The 21,270-nt window shown below is 50.9% G+C and overlaps 8 protein-coding genes across 8 annotated transcripts; 6 read left to right on the plus strand and 2 right to left on the minus strand.

Moving 5' to 3' along the window:
• Positions 1–341: 341 nt before the first annotated feature.
• G6M90_00g107630 (uncharacterized protein) lies at positions 342–1,197 on the minus strand (the record flags this gene model as incomplete). The annotated part of the gene is made up of 2 exons (XM_014688593.1): positions 342–374; positions 517–1,197. 2 exons carry the CDS (start codon positions 1,195–1,197, stop codon positions 342–344), a joined length of 714 nt encoding a protein of 237 aa, XP_014544079.1.
• A 1,047-nt stretch (positions 1,198–2,244) lies between these two features.
• Positions 2,245–4,045, plus strand: G6M90_00g107640 (uncharacterized protein; the record flags this gene model as incomplete). Its single annotated transcript, XM_014688592.2, has 3 exons — positions 2,245–2,374; positions 2,425–2,984; positions 3,050–4,045. 3 exons carry the CDS (start codon positions 2,245–2,247, stop codon positions 4,043–4,045), a joined length of 1,686 nt encoding a protein of 561 aa, XP_014544078.2.
• A 423-nt stretch (positions 4,046–4,468) lies between these two features.
• Positions 4,469–5,389, plus strand: G6M90_00g107650 (uncharacterized protein; the record flags this gene model as incomplete). Its single annotated transcript, XM_014688591.1, has 1 exon — positions 4,469–5,389. The coding sequence occupies one exon, from the start codon at positions 4,469–4,471 to the stop codon at positions 5,387–5,389; it is 921 nt and encodes a 306-aa protein (XP_014544077.1).
• A 185-nt stretch (positions 5,390–5,574) lies between these two features.
• G6M90_00g107660 (uncharacterized protein) lies at positions 5,575–6,095 on the minus strand (the record flags this gene model as incomplete). The annotated part of the gene is made up of 3 exons (XM_066131734.1): positions 5,575–5,629; positions 5,682–5,929; positions 5,991–6,095. 3 exons carry the CDS (start codon positions 6,093–6,095, stop codon positions 5,575–5,577), a joined length of 408 nt encoding a protein of 135 aa, XP_065987866.1.
• A 2,046-nt stretch (positions 6,096–8,141) lies between these two features.
• On the plus strand, positions 8,142–12,731 carry ZRA1_1 (ZEB2-regulated ABC transporter 1; the record flags this gene model as incomplete). The annotated part of the gene is made up of 2 exons (XM_014688590.1): positions 8,142–10,150; positions 10,202–12,731. The coding sequence occupies 2 exons, from the start codon at positions 8,142–8,144 to the stop codon at positions 12,729–12,731; spliced, it is 4,539 nt and encodes a 1,512-aa protein (XP_014544076.1).
• A 500-nt stretch (positions 12,732–13,231) lies between these two features.
• On the plus strand, positions 13,232–14,031 carry DODA (DOPA 4,5-dioxygenase; the record flags this gene model as incomplete). The annotated part of the gene is made up of 4 exons (XM_014688589.1): positions 13,232–13,403; positions 13,457–13,531; positions 13,590–13,656; positions 13,770–14,031. 4 exons carry the CDS (start codon positions 13,232–13,234, stop codon positions 14,029–14,031), a joined length of 576 nt encoding a protein of 191 aa, XP_014544075.1.
• A 1,217-nt stretch (positions 14,032–15,248) lies between these two features.
• On the plus strand, positions 15,249–16,248 carry G6M90_00g107690 (uncharacterized protein; the record flags this gene model as incomplete). Its single annotated transcript, XM_014688588.1, has 2 exons — positions 15,249–15,292; positions 15,342–16,248. The coding sequence occupies 2 exons, from the start codon at positions 15,249–15,251 to the stop codon at positions 16,246–16,248; spliced, it is 951 nt and encodes a 316-aa protein (XP_014544074.1).
• Positions 16,249–19,352: 3,104 nt separating this feature from the next.
• Positions 19,353–21,225, plus strand: G6M90_00g107700 (uncharacterized protein; the record flags this gene model as incomplete). The annotated part of the gene is made up of 7 exons (XM_066131735.1): positions 19,353–19,527; positions 19,591–19,635; positions 19,693–19,739; positions 19,801–20,079; positions 20,187–20,246; positions 20,305–20,559; positions 20,638–21,225. 7 exons carry the CDS (start codon positions 19,353–19,355, stop codon positions 21,223–21,225), a joined length of 1,449 nt encoding a protein of 482 aa, XP_065987994.1.
• Positions 21,226–21,270: the final 45 nt, after the last annotated feature.

A 21,270-nucleotide genomic window follows, 5' to 3' on the forward strand; every position in this document is an offset into this window, starting at 1 on the left:
TATAGCGTTAATATATATATTTTTTCTAGCAATTAAACAGAGCTTCTCTAGGTAATATAATATAAAATAGTATAATATAATATAAAATAGTATAATACAATATAAAATAGTATAATACAATATAAAATAGTATAATACAATATAAAATAGTATAATACAATATAAAATAGTATAATACAATATAAAATAGTATAATACAATATAAAATAGTATAATACAATAATTATATAACCTTAATCCGTCGCTTCCTTGTAACTCGTCTTGACTTTACACCGCCCGCCGTAGTAGATTCCCGAGCTTGTCCCATCCGTTCCGCTCGAACAAGAAGATCGAAAAGGCGTTTAAAAGTAATACGGATCAGCACTGCCTCTTGACTATCAGAACATAGCGCATCAGTAGCGAAGTCACTAAGATGCAGTTCAAGGCATTTTGTTTCATTTGTTGCTGATCTGTCAGATAGTCGAAATGGCTGTTTCAAGTTAGTCAAGTACTTCTCTTCCGAAGATTCCCACATACTGCATTCGAAATGATTTCTTCAGCCTCCAGCACCTCCTTTCCGTCGGACCGAGTATATTTTGGAGACCATAGTGAGAGGCTGGCATCCTTATCTTTATTGACTCTAACACCGATTACGGCCTTGACATCCCCGTTGGAGTATAAGATGTAGTCCTGGGCAATTTTGGACACATTTTTACCATCCTGTGTGTAAGACACTTCTAGTACGACGCCTGGATAGACGGCCCCTGTGTGCTGAAATTGTGCGTCAGGTCGACGCTCTATAACACTTGAGGATTCTGGTACCCCTTCTGACAGACGAATCCGGGACGAGCCTCCACTAATGATATTCGCGGCGAGGGTGCCTATATTGCCTCCTTGACTGGCAATACCCTGTAACCGATCCCGTAATTCCCCAGCTACAAGATTCGAGAAGAAGTCGTGGACCGCTGAAGGCATGCGGAGGATAAGAGTTTTACGGGTTGGGTCAAAATCGAACCGCCGGAATAGTCGTTCAATCGTTTCGCGAAGTAAATCGTATTGCTGCCGATTCACTCTGATTTTAATCCACGGCGCAACGTCAACAAAATTTGCTCGATGCTGGTAAGAATAGAGCAGACGAACCAGAGCGCTGAGGTCGGAGGCACAGGGGAGTTTCTCAGCGGTGGCGGGTGGAGCTAAAGGCAAATGATTGTCGGTCATATCGAAGGATCGTGAATGGTGTGGAGGAGAGATGAGTTTGGTTTATGTGGTTTGTGTGGACGCAGCCAGGTGTTCCTGGCTAAGTCCTCACCTTCACCCCTTGAAGCGTAGTTGCCTCCACCAATCAGACACTGCAATTCCACGCACCCTTTTTTTCTTCTGCCAGCGACGGTTATGACTCTATGAGCAGAAATTCAGGGTAAGCGTCATGGGCAACTAAACACACTGCAGGCGCAACTTAGTCGGGTAAGGTCTGGTAGGTATTTATATATATCATTTTCGCTGTAAAAATACATGTAAAACTTCTTGACTATAAAGCTAATTATAAGGGGTAAAAATATTTAGCGTAGCCGGGACTTGGACCTAGTATAAAGGCGCTAATAGATTTAAATAACACCAGACACATCTCTTGAAGACCTCAAAAACGCACTTTCAACCGTAAATTACACACATCAAGTCACGGCCTTAAACAGACGGGAGCCACACTAAATTTGTCCAACTGTTGGACTTTCATAGCTACAGCTGGAAACTCGGTGCCTCTCCGCTTGTATCGATAAAAGCCCTTGGTCGAATTTTGGCGAATGCAGTTTATTGGAACATATAAATCCTTAATAATTACGGGATGTAAATGTTCGTAGCTTTCCAATTTAGTCTAGCAAACCTTGATTCTGTTAGCTTTATAAAGTATGCTCACTTTAAGAGGATATATTAAGCTTACATTCTATAAGATACAATGATCGGTTTCTTCAATCACTGACTGCATGAACTGCTTTGGGAGTCAATACGAGCGGCGTGGGCGATTGCACTCTTCCCGACAATACTGGCAAAGGGAAACGATGCGCAGCAACGTGTATTGAGTACAACCTGAACTCCAAGAAAGACATAAACCGACTGAAAGATTTTCTCAATACTAGGCATAACAGAGGCGGGGAACGATGGGGCAACTGTTGTGTGATCATGGGAACTACTGATTGCCAGGACCAACACGCTGGTCCGTACTTACGGATCGACCCCTCTTCTTCTTAGCTGGAACTCAAGCTCATGCACATGTCCATCATAGTGTCCATCTGTGACGCGGAATTCTGGGCTGAAATGACTGAACAGATTGCCTCCTGCGTTCCCCCCCGTTGTGTGCTCTGCACACTACAGCTGAAAGGCAACAACGACATCTTCGTGGGTTCGTGGCATTGATTCCTCGGCCAAGCATAATTCTGACGACATGACTAGCTTCTCAGGCGAATCCAGCCTATCAGCCCGCCAAGTACTTTGCCTGCATGGTGAACTGCCCGCATGTCAATGGTCTCGCTTATGGCTGTCACTCGGTCTGCTTACGAGCTGGTCTGCCATCTTTGGCCGCTCGCGAGGTGAACTGTTGGGACGAGGACTTTAGCCTTTCAGCTGGACGATCATCCGACTACCAACACCACCTACTGCGCAACGGCAACACTATGCTCGATATTGCGCGATCGGCTATACAAGCTGAGGCAAGCATCACCAAGGCCTGCAAAGCGCAAATCGACACCGCACATTGTATATGGGCAACGTATGTGACGCTACGCGGCGAAAGCTACTTGTCTAGCCTGAGCAATGACCCCAATGGTATCCTTTTATATGACCCAATAGTAAAGCCTGCAGCGGACATTATTTACTTTGCGCGAGGTCCCCTGGGCGTCCAGAACATACTATTTGCCTGTTCGGCAGATAAAGTAGAACTGGAAACTGTCCGATGGAATTGGTGGCAGGACATGCCCTTTTCTGCTGGCCAAAGCATTTATTTTGACTTTGACGTACTTTTTACCACGCCATTGACTATTTATTCATGGCCGTATGGAAGCGCTAACTTGTGAACTAGGGTCTCAAAATCCGCAATATACATGGGAATCAAGGAGGGAACCCAAAACGCCCAATGTGGTCTGCGCCGTCACTCCAACCGAGCCTTGTGCACTTCCCCCTCGTACAACACTCACGACCCGCCCGATTCAACCGTCTCATGGTCAATCATCCAGAAATAACAGGCTACTCGATAGCATGGAATACCGCTCGCCGAGCCCTTACAATGGTGGCGCACGCACCCAGTAGCGACTTGCATTGTTATGATGAGTTTCCCGAAAGGGGCACCACATGGTTCTACATTGCACTTGGTAGCGGAGAGCTTCTGAAGGACATATGGCGTCGAGACTGCCATTCACATCCCCATCGGGGTGTAGATCTAATTATAGCTACATCACTCGACAACGTCTATGTAGTAGGGCCTCATGAAAATCCCAACCGGAGGTACTCTTATTCGCGATTGGCCGTCTTGCGTGATGGTCCCAACTACATGTACATCGATGACTCTGTCGGCTTCATACGCGAGCTCGCCTTTGACCCGGAACCAGGACGCAACAGCAATACTTGGGAGGACTACATGCCGGTGCCTATATCCCCCAATCCAGGAAATAATCCGAATTGTTGGAATATCTCGGAGAGTTTCTTTTACACCTCGGCGCCGCTTGACGATCTGCTTGGTGTCAACCTATGCCAGTTCAATGACATGGTCACCGGTTTGCTGTTACATTATGGGGACGGATCGCAGGCGAGTGTGGGGGAAGTGAGGCTGGACAGACTTCAAAGCGACCGTCGGCAAGTGCCCAGAAATTCAACAATACGATTTACAGTGTCGAGAACAAATTACCAATGCCCCTATGTCAATGGTCTTCAGATCTTCACTGAAAACATGGTAAAGCCACCCTTCAACCACGGGCTGGATCTAGAGGTGAATTGTCATGGGATATTGGAATGGTGGTTCACAAGGCGGCAATGTCAACTTGCGTATGGAAATCGTACCAGTGCTTCAACGTGCTTATAAACCAGACATATATATGATGAGACTTCTGGCACGATCAAAGCAAATTGACCGCTTTCACGACGAAGACCATCGTGTAAAGTAGCCTCACTTATCGAGGCTTTGACACCATAATGCGACGGATACAATCCACAAAGAAGGCACCGGCAATGTGGCCGAGTCAGTCATGCTGCATACATGTACCGCACTCCATTCTCTTTTCCAAGTACTGGTGTTAGCTATAGGGTAGCTCCAACATTCAGCCGTTGGTCGACGACGGACTGACCGCCATCTTGCAAAAGAAGTCCGTGCCGCATTCACCAGACTGTCGAATGGAGAAAACGCCAAAGAAGCGTCTGGTACATATGCGGGGCTCCTTTTGTTCCCAGGCACCAGTAGACCATTCCAACATAATCAACGTTCTGTTCCCAACCACGGAGAAGAACAATGACAGGCCTATGCATGGATTACGACGATTTAATTCGTTACTTTGGAGATCGGTATAAAACGACCGCCTTCAATCCCGTGATTGAGCGGCTCCTTCTTGCCTGCCCCTCCTCCACCGTCTTCGCACTCGGCGGTCATTCCGTCGTCGTGCAGATCTCTCCGAGCATAGTGGCCAAGGTGGTGGTTCAACCAGGAGACAGCAGGCTACAAAATGAACAGAAAATATTTCATCTTCTCGAGCAAACAGAGTGTCGGTACATTGCCAAATGCCTCTTTCGCGGAACCGATGTTAGTTTTCTGGAATGTCTTCCCCATGGCACTCTCCGCGACAGAATGAGCATCATCTCCAAGGTCCCTCGGCCCGTCCTGCAATGGATGTTGCAGCTATCGTCAGCAGTCGCATGTATAGAGAACTTGGGGTATGCCCATGGCGATATTAATCCTCAAAACGTTCTGGTCGACGACAACGACGGACTGAAATTAATCGACTTTGATCATGCACTGCCGATCGGGGACCGCCTGAATGTGGGATACGAGCCCTACGTTCGACAATATAGAGTCGGCACGAAAGACAAGGGCGGGTCCTTTGGTGTTGCTGGACCGAAGACGGAGCAGTACGCTCTGGGGTCCATGTTTTGGTACATGTCCCGGGGCACTGAGTTGTATTCCGAGCTTGAAGGCCCAGATCAGGTTGAGCGCTTACTCGACGATATTTTCCCAGAGGTCAGCTTGGAAGATCCTATGGACAAGATTATAGACAACTGCTGGCATGGGCGGTACAATCGCGTGGCGGACTTGCTCCGGGAAATAGAAGGCATCGCCGGGAGCACGACAAAGGAACAAGAGTTGGTGAATGGAATGGAGGAGGTTGAGAAGCGCCGCGTTTGTGAAGAATACTACAACAGCGTAACTCGTCCATAGAATGAGCTGGCTAGATAACTTGGGCACAAACAATGAAAGCTACAGGCGTGGGTTAAATTACTAGACGACCAAAGAAGATATTTTACACTCAATCTCGCTTACAGTCTACTATGAATAGCTTGAGTTTTGCTTTCGAGGTGCCTCAACCACTCTTCCTCACTCAGAATGACAATATTCAGAATTCCTCAAAAATGCTGATTTCTTACGAATCCAATTGTGCAGAGAACTAAACGAACGACGCTAATAGGTCATGTTAGCCAAAAGATTCGTGATGCGATGCAGCTAGCCCTACCTTTCAAGTCGGATGAAAGCAAACGAGAGCTTGAATACTTGTCCCAAGAATCTTGCATCCTCTTCACACGACATCGGGGTCGATCCTGCCCGTGGGTTCATCTGACGAAACTGATTCGCAGCCATGGTAAATCCCAACAGCAGTGAAAAGTCGCACACGGTTTGTGCATTGGACCTCGGTTCCATGACGCCGCTTCGCACTGATGTTGACGTGATTTCACGGAGGCCGCTGCAGAAGGACGCCAGGGACTAGAAATATCAACATGAGTGCCAATATACTTGCTCATCGGCTCAGAATGCGGCAACTTACGAGGAGTCCATTGGTCATTAGAGACGACGGACCATCATCTATCGTTGCTTGCTGGATAAAGATGGTCAGAAGCAGGACGCAAATATTGGTAGATAGAAGCTGCATTGTAAACCAGAGTCTGCACAAGCCTCTGGCCTCGGCTTGCGAGACGCAACTCTTGGAACGGTTCATGATTATTGCATAGGATCTCCGTGTTTTCGGTCATGACGCAGCATCTTGGGGGTACACGGGCGAGTATATAAGCTCGAGATGGTAGCATTACCTCGGATCAATGGGGATTGGAAAGACTGGGACTGTGGCAACATTGTCTGGCAGGACCCGGGTCATGCCACCAGACGCTTGGCCCAGAGCCTTGGGTCGCATGACACGTCAAATTGGCGAATAGACCTTGTTCAGACCCAGTCGATTATAAGAATGTAGGGCAATCACAATGGTTTTGTTTCAAGGGGTTTGGAGTCGACATTTTGTATATTTTTCTAACATGGATTGCCCTATAAAATCCCGAAAATTCGTGACTCTACAAGGAGCCGGAGCTTGGCCAAGAAGTGAAATAAAAGTGACATATAGCTGTGCGGTATGCTCTACCGGCAATATAAACGAACATTGAAACGGGTCCCAGCTGAGGGGCCGCGACTTATATGAGAGTGGCGCCGTCGAGGTCTCGGAAATCCAACGCAACCTTGCTCAAACCCGAATATCCGACCCCACACCAAAGGGTCCCAGTCCGGCGGCCGTTATTATGGGACAAGTCTCCACAAAACAAGGTAAAGTGGAGACGGGTCCAAGACGTAAAAAAACGAAATACACGCTCTCGCCCACTTCGCTTTGATGCTCTCGTTGCGCACGAAAACCGGCACATGAAAGCGGTGAATTGCTCATCTTTAGCCATAAATAGTGTTTTCAATTTTCAAATAATACTAGTCTTGCCTTGGCCGAGATTACAATCATCTGTCTGAACCCCATGATCCCTACAAGCCGCGCCCGGTTTCGGTGTTTTGGGGCGCGTCAATCCATCATCACTCCAACCCTGGGCTGTACACAAAGACTTGTTCGTGTCAGCTTGTAATATCTGACACGGACCGCAAGGTAGACCCTCTAGCAGTCGCTCTACTCTTGCAAGGCGTTCAAACAATTCCTTCTTGAACTGCTGACGCTTCCGGGGCGGCGCAGGTGTACTTGGAACACAGATGACCCCACGCTTCAAAAGTAAGCATCTTGCTAGCAAATTTTGGCTGTGTATTTGAGCGTACCTTTTGGCAATTTGAGCACGGGAATTCGTGGTCACATTTCTTCTTGCGCCGTTGGCAGGTGACGCACGCCAGAGGCCTTTGGGACCCTGCCGAGCTGTGGAATGTCGTCGAGGGCATGGTTGAGAAGTGAATGCGCGAGCAAAGAATGCGGTGTAGGATGATTATGAGCTCCCTTGAGGTACGGTTAGAAGAAATTACCGATATATAGACGGAGAACAAGTAGTATCCGTCATCTTGGTCAAGAGGTTCGGACTAACCACTTGATGATCTTGGTTTTGGATTATATAAAAGTAAAGATTTATGGAGCTGTACAGTAGTATATGTTGAATTGTGATGTAATCATATTACTGGCTGGCCCACCGAGTCATGCGTAGCATGCCACGGATCCGATCGACACCCTAACGGACTACACAACGGGCTTCCGGGGAAAGATGCGGATCAAGACCCCGTCTCTCAACTTTCGGGACCCTGCAGGACTCCGAAAGGTCTCAAAGTCTTGAAAAGTGGATATTCAAGATAGAGTCATTAGCAAGGTAGTCGAACCGTGTTATCGCGTCCATTCTGAGCAACACGTTTTTTCGGACCGTATGCGAATCCGCGTTCCGTTTCTGTGCGTGTCCGCTAGCCAAGGGGCTATGAAAATGATTTGCCATTGGATTCCGCCTGATCCGCCTCCCTGTTCACTTACACTTGCTATTTAGGCCGGTATAGCTCTCTTGTTGTCTCTTTCTTTCACACAACAACTTTTCTTTCAACGTATTTTCCCTATAATTCTCCCGTTTGTTCTCAGCTTACTTGCAACCCGATCATACCCTGCCCCATTAAGCCGAGTAGCCTCACGTCGTCCTTCCAGAGTCGGCCATCAGAGTCTCAGAGAGCGCTGTTTCCATCACACGCCAAGATGGACCAGACAAGTGACTCCGTGTCCATCCCGGGCCGGAGTACTTCAGCACAAGGCAGCGAACGGACGGTTTTCGAAATATCTACGGGCGGACCTACAATGAGAGAAAATACCCGCCATGCCACGGCTAGTCATGACCAAGCAAGTCATCCTGCCACTGAACCAAATGTCACGGGCCCTGACAGCGACACGGTGGACCCTGAACCCAACAGGAGAGACTCCCTTGTGCAAGACCTTGCTCGTCGTTATACTCGAAATTCTTCCGTGGCTATTGACAGTGATGCTCGAGGCATATTTGGCAACGATGATGCCGACTCCCCTCTCAACCCAAACGGGCACAAGTTCAATGCCCGTACCTGGGCAAAGACGGTGGCGCAGGCGGCGACTGAATCTGGTTCTGGATTTCGCCACACAGGATTCTCCTTCACCAACCTCAATGTGTATGGCTTTGGCCAAGAGACAGACTACCAGAAAGACGTCGGCAACATATGGCTGGTGGCAGGCGGCTTCCTGCGCGGCCTGATGAGCAGGATAGGCAGACGCAACAGCCGGGGCAATGCGCAAAGGGTCGACATCCTCCGCCGTCTCGACGGTGTCGTGAACCCGAGCGAGATGCTCGTCGTTCTCGGCCCCCCCGGCGCCGGCTGCACCACCTTTCTCAAGAGCATCTCGGGAGAAACAAACGGAATCTACATCGACGAGTCGGCCTCGTTCAACTACCAAGGCATATCAGCGCACGAGATGCACTCCCAGCACAAAGGAGAGGCCATCTACACGGCCGAAGTCGATGTCCATTTTCCCATGTTGTCTGTCGGAGACACCCTGACCTTTGCAGCCCGCGCCAGACAGCCGCACAGCATACCGCCCGGCGTATCGCGAAGCCAATTCTCCGCTCACTATCGAGACGTCGTCATGGCCATGTACGGAATCAGCCACACGGCGAACACGCGCGTGGGCAACGAGTACATCCGCGGCGTGTCGGGCGGCGAAAGGAAGCGAGTGACGATTGCCGAGGCCACGCTGTCCAGCGCGCCGCTCCAATGCTGGGATAATTCCACCCGGGGGCTCGACTCGGCCAACGCCATTGAGTTTTGCAAGACGCTGCGGCTGCAGTCGGACGTGTTTGGCCGGACCAGCGCCGTGTCCATCTACCAGGCTCCCCAGAGCGCATACGACCTCTTCGACAAGGTCCTCGTGCTCTACCAAGGCCGGCAAATCTACTTTGGGTCAACGGGCCAAGCCAAGGCGTACTTTGTCCGTCTCGGCTTCGCCTGCCCCGACAGGCAGACGACGCCCGACTTCCTCACGTCCATGACGGCCCCGTCGGAGCGAATCGTCCAACCAGGCCACGAGAGCCGCGCGCCGCGAACCCCCGACGAATTCGCCCGGTGCTGGCTGGAAAGCCCGGAAAGGAGAATCTTGCTAGCAGAAATTAACACGTTTAACCAGGCGCATCCGCTGGGCGGCGCCGACGCCGACGCTTTTCGACAAAATAAGCGGCAGCAGCAGGCCAAGAGGCAGCGGGCCAGGTCGCCCTTTATCCTGTCGTACGCGGAGCAAGTCAAGCTGTGTCTCTGGCGAGGATGGAGGCGTCTTGTGGGAGACCCGAGCCTGAGTATTTTCGCCCTTGTTGCAAACTCGGTCACGGCGCTGATTATATCGTCGCTGTTTTACGACTTGCAGCCCACGACGGCGAGCTTTTTCCAACGCGGCGCGCTGCTGTTCGTGGCGATTCTGGCGAATGCCTTTTCTAGCGCGCTCGAGATCCTGACGCAGTATGCGCAGCGGCCAATTGTAGAGAAGCATAACCGGTATGGGTTCCATCACCCGTCTGCCGAGGCGTTTTCGTCCGTCATCGTCGACATGCCCTACAAGATTATGAATAGCGTCTTTTATAACGTCATTTTGTACTTCATGACGAATCTGAATCGCACACCCGGTGCATTCTTCTTCTTCTTCTTCGTCTCGTTTCTCATGGTTCTTGCCATGTCTGGCATTTTCCGCTCCATGTAAGTCTACCCCAGGGTGTTTGTCGAGGCCCATTCTCACCATAGTTCAAGTGCCTCGCTCTCGCGGACTCTATCGCAAGCCATGGTCCCTGCGTCGGTACTGATCCTCGCGCTCGTCATATTTACGGGCTTCGTCATTCCCGTCGATTACATGCTCGGCTGGTGCCGATGGATCAACTACCTGGACCCCGTGGCCTACGGATTCGAAGCGCTCATGATCAACGAGTTCAGCGGCCGGCAGTTCAAGTGCAACAGCTTTGTCCCCAGTGCCGACGTGGCCGGGTACGAGAATATCGCCGGGTCGAACAGGGCCTGCTCGGCGGTCGGGTCCGTCATTGGGCAGGACTTTGTCGACGGCGACGCGTACATCAACACGCTGTACAAGTACAGCCACGGCCACAAGTGGCGCAATGTAGGCATTTTGATTGCCTTTATCCTCTTCAACCACGTCGTCTACTTCCTGGCCACGGAGTATATATCCGAGAAGAAGTCCAAGGGCGAGGTCTTGGTATTCCGGAGAGGCCAACTGCCGCCGGCATCCCCCCAAAAGGGAGACGTCGAAGGGAGCAATTCTTCCCCCGCCAGGGTCACCGAAAAATTTGGACAGTCTGTGCCCGAGGACGGGGGCGCTATCCAGGCTTCCACGAGCGTTTTCCACTGGAGCAACGTCTGCTACGACGTCAAGATCAAGGGAGAGCCCAGACGCATCTTGGACCATGTAGACGGCTGGGTCAAGCCGGGGACCCTGACGGCCCTCATGGGCGTTTCGGGCGCCGGGAAAACCACCCTGCTCGACTGCCTCGCGGATCGGATATCCGTGGGCGTCATCACAGGCGAGATGCTCATCGACGGCAAATTACGCGACTCTTCTTTCCAGCGAAAGACGGGCTACGTCCAGCAACAGGACCTTCATCTCGAAACGACAACGGTGCGCGAAGCCCTCGAATTCAGCGCGTTACTACGCCAGCCGGCGGCGACGCCCAGAGCCGAAAAGCTCGCCTACGTAGACGAGGTCATCAAGCTGCTCGACATGCAGCCCTACGCCGACGCCATTGTCGGCACGCTAGGCGAGGGCCTCAATGTCGAGCAGCGGAAGCGACTAACCATCGGGGTCGAGCTGGCGGCCAGACCGCCGTTGCTTTTATTCGTTGACGAGCCGACATCGGGACTCGACTCGCAGACATCGTGGGCGATTCTTGATCTTTTGGAAAAGCTCTCCCGGGCAGGGCAGTCCATCCTCTGCACCATCCACCAGCCGTCGGCGATGCTCTTTCAGCGCTTCGACCGGCTGCTGTTTCTGGCCAAGGGCGGCCGAACAATCTACTTTGGCGACATTGGCGAGAGCTCCTCCGCCATGACGTCCTACTTTGAGAGCAACGGCGCGCATCCGTGTCCCCGCGGCGACAATCCCGCCGAATGGATGCTGCAAGTGATTGGCGCGGCGCCGGGTGCCGCCACCGAGATCGACTGGCACGAGACGTGGCGGTCGAGCAAGGAGTTCCAGGACGTCCAGTCGGAGCTGCAGCGGCTGAAGACAACCGCCGCGGCGGACGATGCCGTGTCGAAAAGGCAAAGTCGCGCGCTGTATCGGGAATTCGCCTCCCCGTTCTGGAGCCAACTGCTCGTCGTGTCGCGGCGCGTCTTTGAGCAATACTGGCGCACGCCGTCGTACATTTACTCCAAGTTTATCCTGGGCACCTCAGTCTCCCTCTTCATCGGGCTCGTGTTCCTCGACGCGCCGCTCAGCATCCAAGGCCTCCAGAATCAAATGTTTGCCATCTTCAACATCCTCAGCATCTTTGGCCAGCTGGTGCAGCAGCAGATGCCGCACTTTGTCACGCAGCGCTCCCTGTACGAGGTGCGCGAGAGGCCCTCCAAGACCTACAGCTGGAAGGTCTTTATGCTGTCGCAGGTGCTCGTCGAGATTCCGTGGAACACGCTCATGTCGGTCGTCATGTTTGCGTGCGTCTACTACCCCGTCGGGTTCAACAACAACGCCAGCGCGGCGGACCAGACGGCCGAGCGCGGCGCGCTCATGTGGTTGCTCTTTTGGCAGTTCCTCGTCTTCACGTGCACGTTTGCGCATGCCTGCATCGCCGTCATGGACACGGCCGAGGGGGGCGGCAACATTGCCAACGTGCTCTTCATGATGTGCCTGCTGTTTTGCGGCGTGCTGGCCACGCCGGACCGCATGCCGGGCTTTTGGATCTTCATGTACCGCGTGTCGCCGTTTACGTACTGGGTCTCGGCGGTGCTGTCGACCGGCCTGGCCAACACGCGCGTGACGTGTAACGGCAACGAGCTGGTCGTCTTTGACGCGCCCGCCGGCCAGAGCTGCCGGGAATACATGGCTGCGTACCTGGACAGTCGGGGTGGCTATCTTGCGGGCGGCGGTGCGTCGGGGCAGTGTCGGTACTGTCCTGTTTCCGACACCAATGTCTTTTTGGCTGGCATTAGCTCCGACTATGGCCACCGCTGGCGAGACTTTGGGATAGGCATGGTGTATATTGTGTTTAATATCGCGGCTTCCCTGTTCCTTTACTGGCTGGTTCGGGTGCCGAAGCCAAAACGCAACAAGTGACGCGGAAACAAGTCGCTTGGCGGTGTCTGAATATCTGCAAGTATGCTGTTTACTGGCTGTTAGTTGGTTAATGGAATCTGGTATGTACTACGAAGTATGTAGTCTGGTAGATTAAAATGAGTCGCCGATTCAATGTTACGTCATATGGCACAAAAGACAGATCGGGAAGGTGCGCCTTGCTGGTGTCTTGATCCCCGCACCCTATTCGCCGACAACGTGCTTGCACGTGTTCTCGGGGTCTGGTCTGGTATTACAAGTCTGGTTCCATGTAGAGGGGTCAACGGTGCTCGGCTAGATGCTTCCTGACAGACCCAACTCCAGGCGCTCGCCTAAAATCTCAACGTAACGGGGCAAACCGAGCCCCGAGCAAGAAGTGGCCGCGCCTCGAGCAATTCAGTTCAAATACCCTGCACCTAACACAGTTATTCATCAACCATCTATCAAATAGTCTATTTACAAGTCCTGGAAACGGCACAGGTCAAGGCGCTACGTCACTGGCCATGACTCGTATCAGTGTTCCCGGGGCGCCACGACCCCAAGACGACCTCAAGACCGTCGTGGAAACAAGGACACGGGAATGGCATTTCCATATTTATTTCCTGTTGCAATCTCCCACTGAAACGGCGGCAGCGCTGGCTCTTCGTGATGCCGTATTGAGGCTCCGTCGCGATGGTGAGAATAACAAAACACAGCATCGTCCCTAGGCTGTTGGTTAACAATAACAGGTGCCTTTGTCGCTGTTCCATTGCACAGAGTCAACAAGTATCCAATCGGGCCGCATCCTGCTGGCTCATACGAGAGTAGGTGGAAATACCTTGTGAGTTGCTCTCAAGAGCCAGGGCTAATGCTTGAATAAAGTCTGGGTTCCGGACTCGTCCTTCTCCGAAGTCTTCTTCTACTTGGCATCAAATCGAGGAAACTTGAGGTACGTCTCTGGCTTTCACCAGCTTGAAACCCCTAGTTCGCCTCGCTCGCCCGAGATGCTATGACGACCAACTGAAACTGCACGCGATGCTTCTGTGCTAACTGCTCATCTAGCATCCTTATCCATCCGCTAACCTCGGAGCAACGCCGCGATCATGAGACGCGCAATGGCTGGATGGGCACGCCTTGGCCCATCTACCTCGACAGCTTGCCTACCGAAAGCGACGAGGTTCCGCTTCAGTATTCTGAACTGCGTCTTGGTTGGTCTGCCGCGCCGGAAGAGGAGATTTCTCTCGATGAGAGGCGAAGAAGAGGCGCTGAGGTCGAGGCGCTGTTGGCTAGAGATCCTGAAGCAGCTCCAGCTCCCGTGGATTGAGAAGGAAAATGTGGTTCATCAGTCTTTAGCCTCCTCAAGGGTGAGCCGAAGATGGAAAGGACAACTTACCAATGCATCAGTGCGGCCAATGCTAGGACACGCCAAAAAGTGTTAGTATGGAAGAGAAAAAGAGAATTTGTGCCAAGAGGAGAGGAATTTGTCACGGGGAATGAAGCTGAATTCTAGTATGCTATTCATAGTTGTCGACATTGTCATCTTTGATTTATGTAGGTTATATGTGAAGAACGGGTCCTCCAGACTGCTAATTTTGAGTAACAACACAACTGGCAACCCCACGCTTTACATCTGGCCTAGCAATAATGATGCTTATTTTAATTCCTAGACCACATCACCTTGTCCATGTAGCAGCACGGATGACGGAAGCTTGTACATACGACATAGGCCGACCTAGGGTGTATCCTTATCGCGTGTCTCGTCATGGACATCGTCTTGCCTTTTCAAGACTCCATGATTCGAACTATTGCTTTGTACCTTGAGGCAATAACAACGGTACAGAGGACCTGCGCATCATCCTCTGGTTTGGTTCGGCAAGATTGGATAGACAGCCTACAACGATTAACATTTAGACCAAGACTCCCAGACCGCTTGCACGCACACCTGTTTCCCGGGCGTAGTGACCAAGCTAGTAACTATGTATAATCCTTTTTTTATTTCGACTTTGATTCGACTTAATTTAACCTCGATGTATTTAACCTTAGTTTTACAACTACATCTTTTAACAACTACACCTTACTATACCCAATTCTTGTCACATCAAGCACTTTAATTATATTAAAAAAAATCTTTATTTTTAGCAAATACTCGTTACCAGTTAACAAGTTATCTAGAGCGTTGTGAATGGAGAGTTCAGCCATTTCTCATCTTTTCGTGCACTTTGCGAATTTCGATATAGCAGCGTTTTCATCGTACCAAAGTCCACATTTGGGATTTGCAAGGCCCCAACGGACCACCAATCATTTCGTGAGTCTGAGGCCAGATGTTGACAGATGTGAATGAATCAGCTTACCATTGTATGACTTGACCACACATGGGTCAACGGCATCAATCTTGCCCAACATAAACCAAGCCCCGCACCTCACTCCATTTCTGCACCTCTTCTTGGCAAACATCTACCTCCTCGTCATCAAAGGAACGACTTTTACAACCGCTCCTCAGCGATCCAGGCCATCTCCACGCCCGGTGCCTGCGTCGTAGCCATGGTCACATATACAAACCTCCAACTTGTTGAACAATGCGACAAGTGAGCAGTCTCCGAGCACCAGCCACCAGCGCGGTACTAATTTCACAAGATTTCCGTACGCGCAAACGCGACCCGACGAGTACGCGGCAAAGGTCTCGGGGTATTACAAGTTCCATGTAGAAGGGTGTGCCTCGGTGCTCGGCTTCATGCTTCCGGCCACCGTCCAAGGATTCCAATGGCCGGATTTCTGGAAAGTCGACCACCAACGCAAGACCGTGCTGCTCTGCGGTAAGACGCTGGACGAAAGGGATCAACGCGTCGCCAAAACTCTCGCCGCAGAACGTCAACGCCGTCACTTCAAGATTCTCAGCGGATGGCGAGACGAGCTATACCCAGTGTATGGCCCGGACCGCAGCGTACTCGTCAATATGGAACGAGCGGCCGCCGCCTTGTTTGGCATCGTGGCCTACGGAATCCACCTGACTGGGTACGTTGTCGCAGAGAGTGGCCTCAAGATCTGGGTGTCTCGCCGAGCCAGCAACAAGCAGACGTATCCTGGTATGCTGGATAACACCGCCGGTGGTGGTATGGCCAGCGGCGACAAACCATTTGAGAGCATCGTGCGGGAAGCGGCCGAGGAGGCCTCGTTTCCTAGGGATTATGTGCGGAAGAATGCCAAGTGTGCTGGCACCGTTAGTTACTTTGACATTCGGGACGAGCGAGCTGCTGCTGGCACAGAGGTTGGACTGCTGCAACCTGAATGCATTTACGTGTATGATCTTGAGGTCACTCGAGACTTTGTGCCGCGTCCAAATGATTTGGAAGCAGAAGATTTTCGTCTCTGGGATATTCCTGAATTGCAGGCTGCCTTGAGGAGGGGGGAGTTCAAGACAAATTGTGCTCTGGTGCTGCTTGATTTCTTCATTCGTCATGGCATCATTACACCTGAAGAAGAGGAGGACTACGTTGAGATTGTCGCAAGACTTCATAGAAAGCTAGAGTTTCCTTGTGCTTGAGATCAATTTGGCACGGTACAGAGTGTGAAGCATTGCCTTGAGGTCTGCGCCTTGTTGAGAGACAGCTAAACGAGCTCTGTAATGCTGAGTCGATCCTGGCAGATCAATCGAGGAGGTCGAGGCTTCGGGGAGAGAGGGAGCCGCAATCCAGAGGTTTCCGCTGGTTACTTCTTGGCCATGCTCTCGCACACAAAGCTGCGGGCGTGGAGGACTTTGGTCATATAGCAGTAGACGGTTCTCAAGAAGTGGGATATCTCCTGTTTAATTTAAAACCTCTTTTCTCAGGTCCCCGCGCTAATTCACAACGTATCGATCGCCTTAAATACAGCATGCCACGGTCAACTCCAAATGTTTTGCGACGCTGAGCAGTGTCCATCGTAACTCCATGGTGCATACGTGACCCAGAAATCACAGACTGCGAGTCTTGGGGGGTTGATTCTTGCCAAACTCGCGGGTATTATGTCCTGGAAATTGGGAATACTCCGTGACGCCAAAACGGTCACTATAAACAAAACCCCTATATTGACGTCCTGAGAGCTCCTACCAAGCAGCAATGGGTTGTTCCGAGAAGCAATCGAGATGACCGCACGAGTACCCTGCGGCTCTCGTCATTGCCGATATCGCTATTACACAATCGTGATTGCACACTTGCGAATTCAAGGGGTTCGGCCACGTAGCCAGCCCGCGTATAAAGGTCAGCGAGGGCCTTTTCGCCAGTTTGCTTAGAAACTGCCGCCCCGAGCCTCCCCATTGAGCTTGGACAGTGGCGGTCAGGTCAGGCCCAGGATCGCAGCTAGATACGTGATGGTACCAGCTATAGAGCGCATGTGCGTGGCAAGACGGTAAAGAAGGCTGTTTAAACAAGGCAATAATATAGGCTGGGTAAAATATGGTCAACGTGAACTGGTCGTAAGCCCATGGTGTGATTTGCAAAACCGACTGGGGGAAAGCCTTGTTCTTATAATACTTTTTTTTGTAAAGCAGGCGCAAGCTAACCGGAACCGATTTCTATTGCATCAGCAAGCGTCTGTCAGCGCTGACGGGGTTGAGGTTGGAATTACTTCCGATAGGCCGCTCCAACCATCATCTACTGCATTTTTTCTCGGCTTGTCGCTGAGATTGTTAGTCGATACTGGTTGTGAGGGAGCTCGGGGTTCAGCCCTGGCTGTGAGCTTCCAATTTCAGCTGCCGCTCAGCATCTGCATGCAGAGACGGACTGCATGCTTCAATATTGCAACCCTACTTGACTTGAACAAGCCGTTTTATTACTAGGCCAACTTGACCCTTGAATTTAGCAATTCCGCAAGTCCAGCTATTATACTTGATGCTTTTCTTGTCATGGATTGTTTACACTCCTCAACATGACGGCTTCCAATCACCAACTAGACGCGAAAGTGAAGATGAAGATTTTGTGAAATGGCATAAGAATGATCAAGCAAGCTAGATGTAATGTTTCTTTTCAACTGCAATACTGATGTTGTTTCGGCTGGGCAAGGATTATGACCAATTAGATGGCCGGATTCTTGAACTGCTACCCTTGGAGCCGATGCAAATAATCCCAGCCGTCTTCTGTCTTACACGTCAGCTTTACAGGCCATGATAAGCTGCAGGCTTCTAACCGAGGCAGTATGTCTTAAAGACAGCCCGCTCTCGTGGTGATTTAGACTCTTGCGGAGAACAACTGGCTCTACTAATTTTCTCAGAATTAATACCTGAAATTATAGGGCGTTCATCTCAACTGCGGCTATGACACTATTTAGAACTACACTGTGCCGGCCATTGCGATACTCAAACTAGACATTGGGCCGAACGTGGAGTTCATTCATATTCAACATTTACGAGAAGCCGACTTGTCACACGGGTATTACACTCAGCTCTCATCACAAGACATAGCGCAAAAGGGCGTACCGAATTCTTGAAGCTCCATGGAAAACGAAAACCCTTCATACCAAAGACTACTATTAGATAATATACTAGTCAGTCTACTTATAAACGCTGTCCTTGTCCACCGTAGAAAAAAACAAAGTAGACACTCGTGTTAGAATCGTTTCACAGCTTAAGAAGCTTGCTTTGATCACTTATTAGTAGAGGTGGAAGCAGAAAGGTACCAAGATTGTATTTTGCCGTGAAATACTCTTGTAAATAGTTACCGAATATTGATTCAGTACTCTATATTCCCCTATTCTCCGACATTCAAAACGCATCCCAGTTTAGTTACAAAACTCTGCTACCCAGCGTGTCTCAAGTCAAGGTTTTCAATCACACAGACCGACCTTTCTGTAGTGCGGACAGTTGCTCTCATTGTCTCTCTGCTACCATCGCTCCCACAGTGAGTTTGAGCGTTCGACTCACAACTCCCCAATGGGCCTGAGACAATATCCTATACCGTGCTGGCGCACTAAACCTGTCAATTATTGTTTATTTACTCAACTCCTATCCAGGCTTTACTGCCTTGTTCAAGCATGAGTAAAAGCTGTCCAGCACGAGTTCCAGGTGCGCCGTCGGGCAAAAACGGGCGGAACACGTCAATGCCGGCATATGACGCCAACCCTCCGCACGCACAAGAGCCGGGATGTGCCTGTTTCGTCATTGCCGCTGTGACAGGGGCTCGAAGAGGGCTTGGAGCAATAGCTCAATTCAGCTAATAACAGTCCTTGGTTTTCCTCAAGGCCTCGGTCGCCAAAGACGTCTTGAAATACCAGAAGTCGGCGAGGGACTTTGCCCTAGGTCTCGTGACCGTAGCCCTTGTGTAACCAGCCATTTCCGTGTAACAGCTGCGGCGATTACTCACCTCGTCTGGTTATTTGAATTCCGTCTCGGTCGATCAAGCATGGTCAACGACTACCATGATTGGGTGTTGATCTCAGCACGGAAAATCCACTGCAAATGGCGACATGGCGTGAGGCTATACTCGTTTCGGATGCAAATGCAACGCCTTGATCTATTGCACGCGATATGCATGCTCAACACGTCAATTGCCTTTTAATGCAGCAGTATCTACAGTATCTAAACAACTATTTTCAACCAGTCTCAGCTTTCCAAGTTTGCTCAGTTGCAAAAGCAAGACACGTGCCTCAGCCTCGAGGGTCTATTTCATGCCCGTCATGGCCAATCTCTTTACAGATTCATCTACGGAAAAGGTCCATGTACCCTCTGAACCGAGTGTTAGCCATGCTATAGAGGAAATTAACGAAAAGGCGCTTCTTCGCAAGATTGACGCGAAGCTCTTGCCCGCAGTCGGCGTTTTATACCTGCTCTCCTTTCTAGATCGCAGCAATGGTAAGCCAACAGATACTCCATCTTCATCGTGGAAAGAATCGTCCAGCTAATTCCATGCCTTAGTGGGCAATGCCCGTATCGAGGGTCTGCTCAATGACATCAACGCAAGTCCGTGTCGCCATCCACGTGCATCGTCATGAAGAAGCGCTAACTATTACGCCAAAGCCGGCAATGAGTATCTTACCGGTTTAACCGTGTACTTTATCGGCTATGTGCTTTTCGAGGCAAGCAATGCTCGATGGAACGAGACGTGCGTGTTCTAACGGCTCCCAGATCCCCTGCAACATCATACTCAAACGGACAACGCCGCGGCTATGGCTGCCGACACTCACGATAGCCTGGGGAATCGTGGCTACGCTGCTGGGCATTGTACACAATCTGGCTGGCTTCTTTGTGGCGCGATTTTTCCTCGGCGTCACGGAGAGCGGCTTGTTCCCCGGCGTGGTCTTCTACTTTTCCATGTGGTATAGGCGCCGGGAGCGACAGTACCGCATCTCGCTCTTCTTTAGCGCTGCGTCTCTTGCCGGCGCGTTTGGCGGCATTCTTGCCTTTGTATGTTTTCCCCCTTGGGTTTTCGAGCTTCATGACCGCGGCCGCATGGATGGTGCTTGACAACATTGGTCTTGCTGCGTTCAGGTACTGACTGCATGGGGATCCAGGGCATAGGCAAGATGAAGGGAATAGTTTGGGAGAATGGATGGCGCTGGATCTTTATCCTGGCAAGTGAAGGCCCCTTTTGTCGTGGGAATGCATTAGACTGCTGACAATTTAGCACAGGAGGGGCTTGCCACCATCGTCATCGCCTTTGCTGCCTACTGGTTCATAGAAAACTATCCCGAGACGTCAAAGTTCTTGTCAGAGCCTGAAAAGGAGTTTATCCAAGCTCGCTTGGCTGCAGATAGCGATGCTACCCAACATGAAAAGTTTACCTGGAGTGCAGTCTATGACGCGTTTCGTGATGCAAACTGTTGGCTCTACGGGCTGGGGTTTCATACTATGAGCTTGCCGTTGTATACGTTGTCTCTGTTTTTGGTATGTTGGGGCCTCGTTCCATTATGTTTGTGTTACTTCCTCGCGCATGTCCGTGACATAACTGACTTGTGGAATCAGCCTACCATCATCAAGGATCTAGGGTACACGGCAGCGACAGCACAGTTACTAACCATTCCGCCCTACGCACTCGCCTTTGTAACAACGCTTGCAGTTGCTATATACTCAGAGAGACTAGCTAGACGCGCCGTCTTCATTGCGGCTTCGGCCATCGTCGCTGCCATAGGCTACATCATCCTTCTGTCGAATACAGACCCCAAGGCTCGGCCGGCCGTATCGTATTTGGGAACCTTTTTCGCCGCTGCGGGCATTTATCCTGCTACCGCGCTGGTTCTCTCCTGGCCTGCCATCAATGTCTCCGGCCAGACGAAGCGAGCCACGGCAAACGCTATGCAAATTAGTATCGGAAATCTAGGTGCGGTTCTGGGCACGCAGCTGTACCGATCCAACGATGGACCGAGATTTGTTGTCGGTCATGCCGTGGCATTGGCGTATCTCGTTGCGAATGTTGCTGTGGTGGGCGTGCTGGCGTGGAAGTTGAGGAAACAGAATTTGCAGAGGGCGGAAGTTGCTGACGAGGTTGTGGACGTTGGGAGAGCAGAGGACTGGAAGGGTGATGGGGACGCCCGGTGGAGGTTCCAGTACTAAACATATATGAATATATATGTTTTTTTATATATATGTGTGCATCGA

Source organism: Metarhizium brunneum, chromosome 7 (assembly GCF_013426205.1).
Source record: "Metarhizium brunneum chromosome 7, complete sequence".
Taxonomy (NCBI): domain Eukaryota; kingdom Fungi; phylum Ascomycota; class Sordariomycetes; order Hypocreales; family Clavicipitaceae; genus Metarhizium; species Metarhizium brunneum.